A 16,727-nucleotide genomic window follows, 5' to 3' on the forward strand; every position below is an offset into this window, starting at 1 on the left:
CTTTAAAATATCAATACAAGGAGTCTTAACAATAATTAGTAAGGTTGTTTTTTCAAAATCAAGTTAGAATTTTTAGGCTAGTAACAGCCCGTAACAATCCTTGATATTCAAAAAACTTATCATCCATACAAAAGTAGTTTTTTTTATTTCCCAAACATTCGTTTTTAGCATTCTCTTCCACAATAATTTATGTAATAATTATACTTTCTGTCAGTCGGGTTCAAAATTTAATCCCCGCAAAAATTTATCCCATTAAAGTATAACATTGTTTTCTTGATTTTTTAGAGGAATCAGCAATAAATTATAATTAAAGATGGCAAAAAATAAAAACAAAGCTATAAATGAATTAAAGAATGGTTTAGATAAGTTTCGTGCGGATGCCTTAAAGAAAGGCTGGGAAGAAGATGAAGTGGAGGAGAAAATAACTGAAGTTTTTGAAAGTAGGTTTTACTTTTCATGACTTCAAACAAAAGTCTTTTATTTTAACCCAAGGTTCTTATCAAAGGTGATGAGATTTTTTTATTAGCAGACACAAACTTGTCTTACTCAAATTTTGTTTTTTTTTCACATTTTTTCAGCTAGTTTAGTTGTTTATTGATTGCCTTACTCTCTTTATCTGTAAAAGATGCTACCTTGAGATCCCCTATTGTGATGGATAACATCTGTTGTAAAGTTCATTTCATTTATTTCATATTTTCTCACTCTAGATTTTCCTTGGTACAAATACAACCCACAGAAGCGATCGTGGAAATCCAAAATATTTAATTTCATGTTATTCTCCTTCATATTATATTTACTCTATGGCGCGGCTATGGAAAAGAACAGACGTCTAAAGAAGAGAATTGATGATTATATTTTTGATTCTGAATTGAGTTATCACACGCATAGACTATTGAGAATTGTAACTCTCCCTATATTCAAAATCTACGATTTGTCTAAGCTTCATGATCAAGATTGTATAATCAATAATCCATTCAAAGCAGAAGGTTTGTTTCTCATTAAGTGTTGAAGTTTGCACACATTTTGAAGCTTCTTTTCCAGAATAACTCTTTTAATTCTAAATGTCTAAAAATTTGAAAATTTGCCACTAAAAGTCATGGAAACCATATCAATATACACTATATAATATTCTTATTTCGAATTTTTCCAGAGCAACCTGATTGTGGATTTTGTCAGGGGATAACCAAAATACCAACAGGTGTTGTGGACAGTCCAGATGTAGCTGACATGGTTGCAGAAGATGAACCATTTGTTTTGAATGATGTCGCCAACTATTACGATGCAAAAATCACTTTCCAAGACTTGAAACAGATTTTTGAGAAGAATCCTAAAGAACTTGACGAAGCTGTGTGTGATATTCGCAAAGCTGATTTTAAAAGCATGAGTGATTTTTTCAAACAAATTCCTGATGAGCAGACTATGAACGAGAAAAATCTTTCTATTGAATGGTAAGCAATGTTTTTGACGATTTTCAGAGGTCTGATTCGTGGCAAATAAATTAGCATAAAGGTTAATCCATTTTTTCTATATTGATAGATGTATCCAATCAATTGTGTCTATGAGATGAACATCACTTCTTTCCCTTGATTTCTCCACGTATCCAGGACCCCTTCTTTTTAGTATCTGATCATTTTTGTCTTTAGTTAACGCTCATCCCCAGGAGATTGAAACCATAATCTCGGCTACTATAGCCTAAGGGTACTAAGCTACAGTTGGTATAACTATAATTAAATTTTTATTACATTTGACAGGTCTAATTGTCACACCTACGGCACACGATTTTACAGGAAGATTTTCCTTCGACCTTCGTTCATTTCTAAAGAATCTGAAATCAGTTTTGAAAAGCGTTTGTACTTCTTGCAAAAAGGAGAAAACTCGACCGTTGGAGTAAGTACCCAATTTTTATGAAAATTTATACAAAAAGTCTAAAAAATCTAGGCCTTAAATGTTATGATATTCTTGAAAATGATTGTAATTGGCTATCGGGATCATGAAAGCAGATGGATTGTAAAAGTATTAAGCATTTCAGAGTCAAGGTACATGTTGATCATTAGAATAATATATAATAAAATCATCTTGTTTTTTTGTAGCCGACCGAAGCACGAAGTTTTTACCTGTACCAAGTGCAAGGAGAATCAACATTTGAAATGAAAGTTCAAGAATCGTGTCATTACAATTGTACTACTGTACCACTTACAACTACTCTCAAACAAGGCGGTATAGGTAAGGTTTTTGTCCAAATGTTTAGTGAAAATTTAGAAAATGTATCTCAAAATGGCGTATATAACGAAGAAAAAAATTCTTTTTCGAGATGATTTCATTGGGTTTCAGAGAAAATAATTGTCTTTATATTTAGTGTATTCTTTGAAATTATGTGCCATTTCATCATTATTAGGTTCTGGAATTAAGAGGACTGTGACTTATCGTCCTGTTTTCTATCCCTACCCAAATAAAAATTTGGTCGAGATAGACAATTATTTATTTTTTTTTGGGGGGGGCATGGGGTTAAACATAATGGAGTAGTTTTTAATGATTTTTATTTGTCTTTTTAGTTGTGTTTCCAGCTGCAGCAGGATGGATGAACTCTTTCAAAGCCGTTGGTGATGGTTTGAATATCCTATTCTTGTCATCATTCCAGTAAATCAGTAGAGAAGTAACTTTTTTAGAATTTTTATGATAAATTTTAGGATATCTTATTCTTTCTCGGCATTCTTTCTTAACTCAAACAATCATGCATCGTTTTAGGGAAGGGGGATCTTCGCGTTTCATCGCTCCTGAATTTGTTATCTTTTCAAAACGTCAAGTTTTATGTCCATGCCTTGATTCCCTAAAGCCATGACTTATCATACCAAGCGAGGATTTCTTTTAACCTAAAAACTCTCTAATCGTTGTAACGTTGTAACGTTTTTGACACGGTAACTACTAAAACTTTTAGTACAGGCAAAAGCTCGCGAGGTCATGAATGTCAAATACTGTTGTAATGCATTTTTAGATTCTTAGATAACTAAGTGTTAGGTATGTAGCGTTTTTAAAGGATTTTTTTAAAGATTTTATGAAGACACTTTTTGCAGTAACTTAGACAAGAAAGCCTTTGTTCATTCATTTTGCGAAATGATTCTTCATATCAATAAGGGGTTGTTCTTTTTAATCCCACGTAGCACTTTCTAATTACAACATTATTACTAAATTGAGGAAACAAAGGCTAATTATCCTATATCATATTCAAAAAACTTTCTTTAAATATCATTATGCGAAATTCGTGGTTTTTGACTTGCATCCTTGTTATTTTAGCTTCCTTGTCAATACCATGTTTGCTTTATTTGGAGGATTTTCTTTTTTGCGCGAGTTTTTTGTAATTTTGAACACTTAGAATCTTAGAAACACTTAGAATTTTTATTTATTGAATTTTTTCATTAGGATATTTTCATTTGCAATAAAAAACTGTAAAAATATGTAACCGGGGTTTTAAATGACAGTGATTGAAACACTGGAAAATTTTATAAATGACAAACAAATTATTAAAATTATACTTTCTTTAATATAATATGACTATTTTTTGGTACGTTTATTGCTTATTCGGGGTTTATTGATTAAGTACTATTTCTATAATTTTGTATTAGATTTTGATTAACTTTATACTAATGATTTTTTTTCTTCATATGAATAAGATTTATTTAACTCAAGATAATAACTCGCTGATAAAAAATACCAGGTCATTTCTTGTAGGACCATCCTGCTTATAGTTAATTAGGCAAAACACAATCTTTATTTGTATCATAGGTTTTTCTATGAGATTAGAAGTTCCTTAAAATTATTGGGTCGTTGTTAAAGGGACATTACAGTAGTAAAATGTAAACATTGCGCGAACCACGTGTCATTAAAAAGAACAATTAAAATCACGTGTCCAAAACAAACTTGTAAAACAATTGAACAATCAAAATTAGCCATATTTGGTTTGATTTTTTATTTTGATATGTGACATTTGTTTTGATTTTGTATCCGCTGCATACAGTTTGTTTACAAATTTCGCAAGTACTGTTATGTCCCTTTAAGGTCGAAATGTGAAAGTGAACAATTCTTGTTGCGATAATATTAGAGCCATCAAACTTCAGCGGTCATTGTAGACTGGAATTCTTCTTTAGATCTGTTTGCTCTCAAGCTAGGCTATTTGGAAAAGGGATTAGAACACCTATCTTACAAGAGAACACTATCCAGAAAACTATGGAGGACTTTTAAATGGCATATATTTGCCAAATTGTTTGTATTTTTTTCCAATGCAATAATAAGTTAATACGACAATATACAAATTTTATGTAGAATAAGTTATGAAAAAATCCTGTAAAGTTAAAGTTAAGATAGACTTCTCACAAAACCAAATGATGGAGGGGAGCTTTAATTTCCCATAACCACAGGACTAAAGTCTCACGGATTTGATATTGAAGGAAGTACTGTATTTTCCTTACAACCTTAACAATTCCTAAGAGCAATGTTTCGGCTTGTAACACTTCATTCTTACACACCCACCTTTAGAAAGGATTACATTAGAGAAGGCTATCACTGTTTTACCAGTGGTGATTTTTAGTCTTTTTTCTGCGCAGAATTTCAAACGTATTTGTACTTTTCACAGTAAAAGTCATGTGCTATGGTACAATTAGCTCGAATCCAGTTTTGTCCAGCAATAGCAAAACAAGAACTGTTTCTATAAGATGGAATATATTTTTTCCAGGAGTAAAACCTGATATTACTTTCCCACTCATATTTATAACTGTTCGGTTTTATACCAAGAAAAATATCTTTGAAATTCACATTCAACTCTTTCCTGGGCTTCAAAATGTTTTTATAGAACCAATCAGATTCATCATTAGTTTCCAGGCTTACTAAATAAGCACCGTGGTGTGCGCATGACAATCGAGCGTCTTGGTATGTTTGGCTATCCCTCGAAACTACCCCATAACACGTATCGGTTGGTCCTGCACTCCACCCAACAGGACAACTGATAGTTTTACTATCACAATCACACTTTGTCTCGATAGACCCGCGAATGACCATCAGGACTAGGATAAATCCTATCATTGCAATGATAAACGTTACAAATAGCGTCAGTAGCATGCATGGGTTCGGGTCTTCCCGTCTTTTCGGCATTGCACCGAATGTCACGCTCTTTTGTTGTGCGTTCGGGTCGCGAACACTACTCCTGTGTTTCAAAATTCCATGAATACTTTTCTTCTTTTTCGTATTTGAGTCTTCAAAGCTATTTTCATTGTAATAAGTGACGTCATCATTATCATTATCATCGTTGTCGTCACTTGACTCCTCACTTTCGTTTTCGGTATTTTTCGGTGGAGTTTCGGTGGGAGTCGGAGTTTTGGTCGGTGAAGAGAATATAGGGGGTGGCATTGAGGGTGGAGCAGAATGACGTTGGCTGACCGATTCATGGGAGTTATTGTTGAAGGTGGGTGGATTTGAAGAGGGCGGTGGTGGGTTTACTTTGTTTGCTTCTTGATCCTCATCTTTAATGAATAAATCGTTGGAAAATGAATTTTTTGTTGCCGGTGCATTTCCGTGATTTTCCAACGGTATGAATATCGAGTCTTCGTAAGCTGGGTTGTTCAGATTCGAAGCGGGTCCTGGTGGTGGTTGGCTGCTCGGTGGTGGTGGATGACCGTGCTGCGAGAGCGCTACATTTTCTTCTATTTCTGCCATGGCAGAATGATTCGATTTTTAATCAGGAGATTTCCATCAAGCCTTTCCTGTACCGTTCATAAACAACTAACACTTAACAGACAGCTTATTATCTAGCACACAAACGAGAATTCTTTATATTTTTTACACATACACCAACCATTCCTTATATACTTATCGCCGTTTATGAATGTACAAAGGACTTGCACTAAAACAATCTTTCTTTAATAAGCAACTGAAAATAATTTGAGTTTCTAGCTGTATTTAATTAGACAAAAAATGAAGACTGTGTATTCTTACAAAAACATAGAGGTTTCATCAATAGGCAAAATAGACATACGTTAGAACACTGTTATACGAAAAAGACATTAATTAATTCACATATAAATGGGAATAGAATCCGTCAGGCTTACACGAAAGTTGATGCGATTTTTTGATTAATTGATTTTTTCTCTTTTGCCATGTCACGCTGACATGAGTATTTCAATGAAATGACAAAAATCTTAACTAAAAAAAATACTGGAGGGCTCAGATCAATGTATTATTTCATTCAAAGGGACGCGCTTCCACTAAGAGTGACTACAGATCTCATACCCAAAATTTATCTGGCACCCAAGGTGGTGAAATTTTCATCCGACACGCTACAGTTCTGAAGGTCGGGAAAATTTTCAACATCTGGAAGGATTAGTTTACAGAATTTTGTTTGACCGCTTTTGAAAGTTTGCATGGAGCCTACTTCTGACTGAACTTTGCATTCTGACGATTTTGATGGCGCTGAGTCCAGCGAAGTAGACTAGAGGATATCGTCATCTTTATTTTTTTCACTTTCGTTTTCAAAAATTATATGAAGAAAAGATCGAAACAATAAATTTGTTTTCTAAAATTCCATGAAATTTTATGAAACTATAATAAAAACAAAGAAATACCTCAAAAAATTTGAAAACAATTGGTCTATTCGCATAGAATGAATATTTTTACAGTGATGATATTCAATGTATAGCAATGTGCCCTCCGGATGTGCAATTTCAGTGATGATATTTTAAGATTTTGGTACGTAAAAATGGTGATCATTTTTCAAACTCTTTTATAAATTTCTTCTATTCGGCAATATTCAAATCCTAATTATCTTTTCAACGAGCAAAAAACACTTTTGAGTTCAAATTTTAGAAAAGTAAAAGCCTACTTTGTCTCCACTGCGCATTAAATTGAGACAGACAGACTTCATATTCGTCTGTTTGCCCAAAAATTTTTTTACTCTACCAATTTGAGTATAAATGATCTTGCTGTCTTTACCTTTTTACTTATTGACATAAACATAGAGGCTTGAGGACACGGGAAGTTAACCTGAAACGCTTTCTCTTGTCTCTACCCCATTTTTCTTTTAACAACATTTGTGCTTCTCTCACTTTTGTCCCTGGGACAATGGAGCAAAACTGATTGCTCCATTGTCCCAGGGACAAAATCAGCGTGTCTTTTGGGTATTTCCCTCACTTTTTGTCCCACAAAACAAAAAAAGAAACAATAAGACACGCACTTTTTTTCTTGCATTGGTGGGACGGAGCGTGTGGCATCGCACCAACGCGAAAAAAACCTCTCGTGTCCCCAAGCCTTAATTAAATCAGTATTTTTGAAATTTCTGAGGCTGGGATTGTTTTAAGGATTTTGCTAACTCATGTTTCACAAAATTATTCTTATAAAAGGGGTTCTTCCGTTAAGAGTTTTACGGTTTTCTCGATGAAATTAAAAAAAAAGGCTCAGATGGCATAAATATTAAGACAAAGTTAAGTTCATTTAAGGCTTTATATTATGGACTCTAAAAAACCCAATTATTTAGAAAAATTCATAGTCATTCAAAACATTTTTAAGTATAAAACTTAAAAGTTGAGAGCTTCCGAAGGCTTCAAAAATTTTTGAAGTTTTTATAAAATACGTTTATCAGAATGATTCAAATTAATAACCTGTTATTAAAGAGAGGCAGAGGCATGTTGTGGGAAAATCAATTGAACTAAAACTAAATAGGAGCAGATTAACTTCCATTAAAAGCCAAAACCTGACTTGACAAAATGTCTGGTCAGTCACTAAAATAAAGAAAGGTTTAATTTTATCCTCCTTTGTTAAAAATAACCTTTCAAAACGCTGTTTGATTTTTTTAAAGGTTTATTGTTTACGGCTAAAAATCTACCATTCTAATACAGTGAAGTCTCTTTAACTTGAACAGTCAAGAACACTTTCAAATTAGCCTATCATAGGCTGATTAGCCTATCATAGGCTATTTAGACTATTTTATATAGGCTATTTAGCCGAAAATCGATAAAAACCTCGATTTCTGACGAAATACAAATAGTCGCGTCTTCTCTAAGGAATACATAGTTTCTCATAGTCAGAGGTATGCTCATGACAAATTTTGACTTTGGGTCAATTATGGTTTAGGAAATATTCCACTTTTTGGTACTGCGCATGCGTGCAGGGTAAGAAAATCGGGCTTTTTGTCGATTCAGCAGAACTTCATTATCCGAAAATTAGCCTATAATCGGTTAGTTAGCCGATGTATAACAAATTTATTCATATTTCTGTTTCCAAAATTTAATGTTATATCAGTTTAATTGAAAAAGATTCTTTTGGCTTTGGGCAATGAAGTAATGGTGAAAAATAGACGCGACTATTCATATTTCTGTCAGAAATCGAGGTTTTTATCGATTTTCGGCTAAATAGCCTATATAAAATAGTCTAAATAGCCTATGATAGGCTAATCAGCCTACGATAGGCTAATTTGAAGGTGTTCTTGACTGTTGAAGGTCTTCTTAACTCGAACAAATTTTATGGTACCTTCAGCTAACATATCAGTGGAAAAAAGACATTTGATTAATTTCGCTATAAATGGGCTGTTCCATTTAAAGTCCATACGGGTTAGACGAACCTTTTCAAGTCAAAAAACGATTCTCACAAATGTGTGAGAAAAAATGGCAAAATTTGCAAAAAAACGCTTGGAAAAATTGACGGTGGACGAACTAAAACCAGTCTTTTACTAACAGGAAATTGGCGATTTTTCCCAACCCTGTTGTCATACTTGAGATAGATAAGCGTACAGATCCTTCAAACGAGATTGTGCTAGGCTGAGTGAAAATCGTTCAATAAAAATCCCAGACATTTTAGATAAAATATCTACCTAATTTGCCACATCAGCCAACAGAGATAGAACTTCGAATATGAATAATACTATTATTTCTGTCAGGAATAAAGCTGAAAACTATGATACAATAAAATATATGAACACGCTTAATTTCGGAAAAATTTCATAACCTAACCTAGAAAATGGATACAATTCTTTTGTTATTGTAAAATATATAAAAAATATTTCTATGCATGTAATATTATAAACACATTTTCAAATATATTATATGTTAATAAAAAGCCAAACATAAAACATGTCAACACTAGAAAGTGACAGTTTTCAGAATTATAACTGAATAAGCCGCAACGCCACCAAATTTAAATTGTGGAGCCTTACATCACGCATTTAAAATTTTAAAACAAGAGAAGTATTGTTTTGGGGCCTTACAATTACAATCACGTAAGAAAACCGATCGGTGGAGGGTTTTTAAACTACATCCATCCCACCATTGTGGGACAGGGATTGATATATTTTTTTCTGTGAAAAGCAAGATTAAAAATTTAGCATTGAGCAAACTTTATCTAGTTTTTGATAATGTAAGAGTCACAGTAAGCACTTTTTTATAGTAAATATTAATTAAAATATATCTTGGTCAAAACATCCTTCGATTGAGGGAGGGATTGATATAAGCAAGCTTAAAAATTTAGCATTAAGCAAACTTTATCTAGTTTTTGATAATATAAGATTCCCAGCAAGCACTTTCTTTATAGAAAATATTAATAGACCTTTTCATAAATTACGTCACGAACATCACTTGCCTTGTTTTGAAATTATTGCCATGGTGATTAACTCCCAGCGGATTTTATTAAAACTGCTTTCTATTCTGTCTCAAGGGACATAATCACCATGGTAATTGTTTGAATACGAGGCAAGCGATGTTCGTGACGTAATTTATGAAAAGGTCTATTGAAATATAATTCGGTCAAAACATCCTTTGATTGAGGGAGGGAAAGTACCAATATTTCATGCTCCGAATATCTGAGAAATTATAATATTCGCCACACCGAATAATTACTCAAACCAAGAGACGTTGACTAAAAAATTCATTCTTAATTTTTCAACATAAGATCTTGTAACTGATTTTGCATATTGCTTAGTTTCAAAGGAAATATGTGTAACCACGGTGTAGTTCCTTAATAACAAAACATCAACTAAACGGTGTTGTAAAACTACTTACCCCACTAATAAGCGACTCGTTATCAGCCCCATTTTCAGTCTGTTGTGTGGTATCCAGGCTATTACTAAAGCCTGTCATATCAAGGTCTTTTAACTCTGCCTCAGTCCTTTTCAATAAGTCTTCTAAGGAGTTTCTACGGTCAGAAGCTTGTGAACGAAGTTTATCCAACTCTGTTTGTTTCTTAAGTGTTTGAATTAGAGTATTACTTGTTTCGTGAATGTCTTGAGTATGATTGGTAGGGTTTCGATGAAAGCTTGCATTTGATTGGTTCATTGGTTTATGGTTGTATGATTTGATGGCTGATCGATTAGTGAAAATTTCTCGTTCGAGACCAGAGGCTCGTGCTGAATGGCGTGCAGTCTAAATGAGAAAAAGCATTAAAAGTTTAGAGTTTCAGGAGTTTCAATTAGGTCCAACTCTTTCTGAAAACTGACTCACAAGATGAGCAATAAAAAACACCTTTAGACTGGACTTTAGACTGAAAGATCAGTAAAAAGTTTTTTGTCTGTTTTTCACTGTTAATTGGCTGTGAAGTTTTAATCCAAAGATAAGTAACAAAATGTCTTTATTTATGACATGGTCTTGTACCTTGAGACTTACCTTCACGAATTAAACTTGTGCGTTTGTATTTTATTCATAAACTCTTTCAGATGCAGTTGTTAAAGAGGGTCAACAAAGGCTTGACAAAGACCTTTAGAGTGACTTTAACCCACTTATTCTGAGTGATGGGCAAATTTTGACTTGTAGAAAAGTGGCCATGCTGAGAAACATGATGGGTATCTATACTCCGGGGTGTGACGTTTAGTCAGCTATACTCTATTGCAGCTATTGAATCAGTTCTTATTAGATTCTTGTTATTGAGTAAATAAGGAGACGAGAAAATTGGAGTTATAGAGGTTCGATTTAAAGAGATGCCACTGTATTTCTTTCATAGAGTAAATAAACTCAAACCGCTTTCGTTAACAAATGTCATCATAAATACCTCAGCTTCGCGAATGACCAACATTTCATCGAGTTCTTTACATCTTTGTTGTTGTTCTTGCAATTCGAACGTCAATTCCCTCACACTCGTTTCCAACTCTCCAACGCGCTCTTTCCGTCGCTCCAAATCATTCTTCGCTAATCTAGAAACGAACGAAATAATAAGGGCGATAAGTTTTATATAACATCTATTGATGTGCTCAGATGAGTGAGTAGGACAACATAGAATAATGAAAACAATGTTTGCAAAACTTTGACGGGCTCTTCTAGAAAATATTCATGTAACCCTATCATTTTTTTACTTGTCGAGTTGAAGGGGATGGGAGGAGGGAGGTAATGCCTGTTTCCAGGGCGTTATATATCTTAACGATCTCTATCATTGTGGTACAAATTCGAAGAATTAACGAATAAAATTGACAAAAAACTTTCGGAGTAAGACTACGAGAAAGTCGGGACAGAGCAAAACCCCTAGGATTTAATTGTTGGCGATTTCCTACCTTGTTTCATCTTCACTACGTTGGAGAGCTAATCGTAGTTTCAAGATGTCTTGTTGTTGCGTGGTAACCAGATCGTCATTCTTCTCACGCAGTGAATCCATCTGTCGAGAGAAGAGTAAAAGATCTTAATTTATTTCCAGAAATCGATTTGGTTGCCAAATGGGTCAAATAGATCATAGTGTCATCAAGGGTGTTCTCGAATAAAAAAACAGCTGACCCTTTTGCAATACCTCCCTCAAAAAAGAAAACCGAAAATCCAAATAAATAAAAATTTGCCAGCTAACTCAGTTTTAAAGAGTCCCGCCCATGAAAACTTCGCCCAGGAGTTATCCTCCCCTGTACCAACCAAACAAAATTGGGATTTTTCGTACAAATACATTAGACTTTAAGATTTACTTCATGCAAATTGTGATCTAAGAATTGAGAAAGTATCTTATTTGGGAAATATTTTCGAAAATCAAAAATGGCAAAAATTAAACTTTGTTTTGTCATTATCGAAATTCTAAACAGGACAGTTTCATCCCTACACGTTTTTTTACAAGCTTACCGTTTATAAGCCATAAGCCACAAATCTCGGACAAAACTTAAGGATTGCCTACGCATATACTAAATCTCAGCTTACGAAATTGCAAAGCATTTTAAATCTCCCAAATTGCAAAATATGCATAATGTGTAAATTGCACCATTGAAGCGGTCGTGGATAGATTGTAAATGACTCTCCAGGACTTTTTCTATTTTCTCTATTTCCTATCTTCCATTCTACTTTCTGATGTTATTTTGAGTTTTTGAACTGTTCTAAGTTATATTCTGACTTTTTTAACCTATTTCTGAAATATACTCCCTTACCTGGGCTCGAACCACCAAATGCAAGCAACCTTGGTTTTCAAACCCGACGCCTAACCGGTTGCGCCAACGAGACACGGCAGAAATCGAAACGAACAAATACTTGTAGGGTGTAATTTAAAGATTCTTTATATAATAGCTCCCAACCCTACCGGTGCCCCTAAACTTTGATGGAATCTTGGAATTCCAATAAAGCGAAATTTCAATTATTTAGGCCATTTTTCATTCCCAAATTTTTTAATCCTTGATTTTTACAAAGCCGTAATTGTTTCGAGAAATTCTGGGCCAAAAGGTTCGTATGTGCTATAGAGGTCGCATCAAATCCATCACTTTTTTTGTCAAAATATATTCAAAAGTAAATCAACTGCGCTGCCAAAATATTCCATTTTAGAAGCCAAACGAAAAAAATCCGGTTGGTAAAGCAAGGATAGTAAACCAATGATGGAGTAATTACCGGAAGAACTTTTTATGAACTTTTAACAGGAAAGTAAAGTAAATTGTAGAAAGAAAAAAAAACTTTTGGTTGTATGGCGTGTGAGTTGATATTTTCAATATGATGATTGTGTAAGGATCGTAATATTATACTATTTTACATGCATTTATGTATAGATGTCATATAAAGTAGTTTAGGGAACAAAGTTGCCATAGAGACCATCAGCTTGTGGATCCAAGGTGTACCAGAATCCCAAATGTTGTCTGGTCATCTCATCAACATCAAGTTTGCCACTGTTGTCCAAATCGCAATGTTTAAAGGTCTGCTCGGCGTCTGCGTCTGATGCACAGATTCCAGAGACTCTTCCATAGGCCTTCCATTCCTCCAAACTGATCGTACCGCTTCCATCTTTATCAAAAATGTCGAACACAACATCTCCCCATCGGCGAATCAAGGTGGTCTTATTTTGGGACCACAATTTCAAATCGTTGGTAGCGAGTCGTTTCCATCCTTCAAGGAATTCTGGGAATTCCACTTCTTTACCATAATCCATACCAATGGCTTTGAAGAAAGCTTCGACAGCATCTTGATGGCGTTGGGTTTGTTCTGGTGATGCGTTCAATTTGGCGCAAATATCATCCGAAGCTTTGGAGACAATTTCATCCAATGTGATTTTTCCGTTACCGTTGATGTCCAAAAAGTTGAACATAAATCTATGACGGTTGATCCATTTTGGGTTATTGAAATCGGGTTTAAGTTTGACGGCGTATTTTGATCCAGTTTCTTGTTGAGCCATGGTTGTCAAAGATTGTTCCTAAAAGCTTCAGAAAGTATTGATCTTTTAGCTATTGCACTTGCCTGTGTTCAGCTGAGAGATAATTTTCAAAGTTTCAGTCTGGTCATTTTATACTAGCTGGTTCCGTAAATTAATTTACCGAACAGACACGTCCTGTTAATCAGGGTTACAATGAAATAATTTCACGCGATAGGTCTTCAATGTCAAACTGTTGAATGAAAGTCGCTGAACCCTGAAGGTCACAGGGCAGTTTTTAACTTACAATCTGTCAAAAGGTGTGATGAGAGTGTCAAATATCAATCGATAGATATTTGACATTTAAATGAGCTGTCAAGTTTTATTTTGATTATGAGATAGTGTTAAATCACTTTAATTTTTAAAACTCGAGATAACTTCATTTTTAAAAAGAGTGATTTAGTAGAAGAGTTTCGAGGTTTAATACGACGAGAGGTGTTAGATGTTGAATATGGAAAAGAAAACTCACTCTATACTAGATTTCCTCCTTCATAATGAGTCATTCCAAAAATTTCTCCGCTTTAAAATGGTCAAAGTTTTATCAAAAAATTAAAAACTATATGTGACTTCAAAAAAATAACTAAATATTTCAAATTCAAAGCAAGGTTGATTTTTCATCTTTCATTTTTATTTTTATGATACCTTTTTGGTTTCCATTTGATAATATCCAATCTTTTCAACGGCCACAAAACCGCTGTCTAGAGTCTGTTCCAAAAAATTTGCATTGAAAAAGATGATAAAAAATAGTAACTTTTGGGAAAGATAATTTTGAGTGGATTATCTTATGGCTTTAAAATCTTAAAATTAATCGAACATGGAGATGAAAGATTAAAAAATAATGAATATTTTGTTCTAACAGAACCAAAACTTGAATCTAAATTTTATGAAACTACAAGCTTCGTCGATTTCAAATATGTATTGAGATTTTTCATATCTGTTAAGGACTAAAATTACAGCCCTCCAAACAAGCAAAAATGGCCGAAAATGGCCGAAAATTGGCGAAGTTGACCAATGACTTTCTTTGGAAAGCTGTAACTTTTGACCAAAGAAAGATATTTGAAATCTCAACATATATTTGAAAGTTCAAAGTTTTTGAATAAATTAAATTCATAAATTTCGGTTCATCAAAAAAAATCCTCACTTTTAGGCGAGATCAATTTGATTAGTTTGTTTTACGGGCCCAACCGATCCTGAAATTCCGAAAATAGAAATAAAAATAAAATTGATTTTGGTAGAAGAGTGCTTTGAAAATTTTATGTTTCAATTTTTTATTTTATCCGTGAATTCGAGCTTTTTGTGTCTTTTTTTCTACTTCGTATTTTTGTCTAGATGTAGTAGTTTTTGCTGCCTTTTTAGGAGATTTTATAGGTAAATTTCTACTTTTATTTTTATTTTTTCGCCGACCGACTCTTTCTTGGGTAGCTTGGCCAGTAAAACAACAAATTAAATTGGCCTCTCCTCATCTTCATTTTCAAGTTTTTCAAAGCTTCGAAATAATCCGGTAAAAATTATCTTTCCAGCAGTTATTACTTTTCACTGTTGTATTTTTTCTGAATTAAACACCTCGGCGCTCTTTACAATTTCAAGGTTTTAGGTGTGCTCTTTAGAAGGCGGTGCTCGTTTTAAATTCAAAACAAGTGGTACTTTTATGGACCTACCTGTTTATAAAACGAACAATAAAGGTTTAATGAAGGCAATGTAGAAACAAAAACTGAATAATTTTAAATTTTGTAAGTTGGTGCCAATTTTTTTTTTTGAAAAATGAACTTTTTTTATATTTAGCACACTGTGATTCTACGTCTTTGTACAAAAAATATAAGAAAAACTAATGAACAGATTTTTCACAAAGTCCAAAAAACCCTATTTTTGGGCATTTTGAGGGCCCAAATTAGCCCCAAAAAATTATTTTCAAAAATCGGGCTGCGTCACATTTTCGTTATCACCATTTTGCACCTTTGTACCAAAAATCACAAAATTTCTGATTCAATCCCGAGAAAAATTGGTAACAGACGAACTGACGAACAGACAAACGGACGGACGTACGAGCACAGGTTAATTCATAGAACTTCCAGGTAGGTCCAAAAATATCTACTTTGACAGATATGGAGGTTGTACGCTTCCCCTCTGATATGTTTTGATATAATTATAGGGGATACTGAGTGTGTATAAAATTCTCGTCAGAGAGTTACCCCCGTCTTTGGGTGCATTTAATCGAACGTTTTTGATTTTACATCTTATTTTGCTGAAGCCACGTGAAAATGAACCAGAGATGTCGACACAATGTGCAAAATAAATCAGAATGGGGGCGAGTCAAAACTATAAAGATACATTTGAATTTTACTGGCCGACTTACAGTTCAGCAGTCCCCAAACATACCCTTACAGTGTATCCAGCTAAAAGAAGACCCTTGTAGTGCACTCTATCAAAAGTACACCCTTACAGTGCATTTTCAGGGTTTCGAAAAATCTAACATTAAGGTCGGCACATGCCGTGGGTCGGACCATATGAGTACAAGCCCCCAGAGCAACGAACAAAAAATTAACTTTTTGTAGCTCTAAAGATATTCTTATAAATCACCATGTCATTTTCCCCAACGAAGACAATTTGTGGTATTTATGGTAGGCACCTCTCTCTCTCTTTTTACCTTACTTTTAATACATCCAGAATTAAATGCGAGAATTTATTAGCTCGGGCCATTTTGTGAATATTGGGGTTGATTGAATTTTCTAGGGGTTTTCCTCCGAAGTCCAGCACAGATCTCAGAATCAGAAAGCCAAGCCCGAAGAAAAAATAAGTTTAACAAAACATCTTCGCTTTTTGTAAAATAGGCAAATTAAAAGAAAAATTTAGTCCGGTGGGCCAGTGTATGGAGACTGTGCTTATGAAAATCTAAAAAGTCTGCAATTGTACTTCGTTTTAAGTTAAATCACCCATTAGTTGTGGTTAACTTTAAAACAAGAAACTTTTAATAACAAATATAATGTTATTCGCAGTCATAACCCTTGCGATCTTGTTATACTTTGACCTTAAGTTTTTGAACCCCTACATTAACAGCAGTGATATAGTGATTTGATTAACCGCACTCATTAAACTTGTCTGTTCGGTAAATTAATTTAAGGAACCAGCTAATA

General features: G+C 34.0%; 3 protein-coding genes across 3 annotated transcripts in view; 1 reads left to right on the forward strand and 2 right to left on the reverse strand.

Moving 5' to 3' along the window:
* Window positions 1-285: 285 nt before the first annotated feature.
* On the forward strand, window positions 286-2,869 carry LOC136800025 (uncharacterized). Its single transcript, XM_067056643.1, has 6 exons — window positions 286-440; window positions 708-986; window positions 1,151-1,448; window positions 1,752-1,887; window positions 2,091-2,223; window positions 2,553-2,869. The coding sequence occupies exons 1-6, from the start codon at window positions 314-316 to the stop codon at window positions 2,639-2,641; spliced, it is 1,062 nt and encodes a 353-aa protein (XP_066912744.1). The 5' UTR covers window positions 286-313; the 3' UTR covers window positions 2,642-2,869.
* A 6,925-nt stretch (window positions 2,870-9,794) lies between these two features.
* The window catches only part of LOC136800030 (coiled-coil domain-containing protein 18-like), a 30,958-nt gene continuing 24,025 nt past the window's right edge, over window positions 9,795-16,727 (reverse strand). The window contains exons 20-22 of the mRNA XM_067056647.1: window positions 11,510-11,610; window positions 11,014-11,155; window positions 9,795-10,391 (exon numbers count right to left, since the gene is read on the reverse strand). Coding sequence (XP_066912748.1) covers window positions 10,002-10,391; window positions 11,014-11,155; window positions 11,510-11,610 — 633 coding nt within the window. The 3' untranslated portion in view covers window positions 9,795-10,001. The remainder of the gene's footprint in view (window positions 10,392-11,013; window positions 11,156-11,509; window positions 11,611-16,727) is intronic.
* On the reverse strand, window positions 12,881-13,667 carry LOC136800021 (clytin-like). Its single transcript, XM_067056639.1, has one exon. It carries the CDS (start codon window positions 13,579-13,581, stop codon window positions 12,979-12,981), a length of 603 nt encoding a protein of 200 aa, XP_066912740.1. The 5' UTR covers window positions 13,582-13,667; the 3' UTR covers window positions 12,881-12,978.

This window comes from Clytia hemisphaerica, unplaced genomic scaffold (assembly GCF_902728285.1).
Source record: "Clytia hemisphaerica strain Z4C2 unplaced genomic scaffold, Clytia hemisphaerica genome assembly, whole genome shotgun sequence".
Taxonomy (NCBI): domain Eukaryota; kingdom Metazoa; phylum Cnidaria; class Hydrozoa; order Leptothecata; family Clytiidae; genus Clytia; species Clytia hemisphaerica.

Bases quoted from the DNA above. Each gene is read 5' to 3' on its own strand.
- LOC136800021 (XM_067056639.1), bottom strand. From the start codon at position 13,581: ATGGCTCAACAAGAAACTGGATCAAAATACGCCGTCAAACTTAAACCC.
- LOC136800025 (XM_067056643.1), top strand. From the start codon at position 314: ATGGCAAAAAATAAAAACAAAGCTATAAATGAATTAAAGAATGGTTTA. The intron at 441-707 runs GTAGGTTTTACT...TTCTCACTCTAG, and splicing joins AATAACTGAAGTTTTTGAAA to ATTTTCCTTGGTACAAATAC. The intron at 1,449-1,751 runs GTAAGCAATGTT...TACATTTGACAG, and splicing joins AAAAATCTTTCTATTGAATG to GTCTAATTGTCACACCTACG.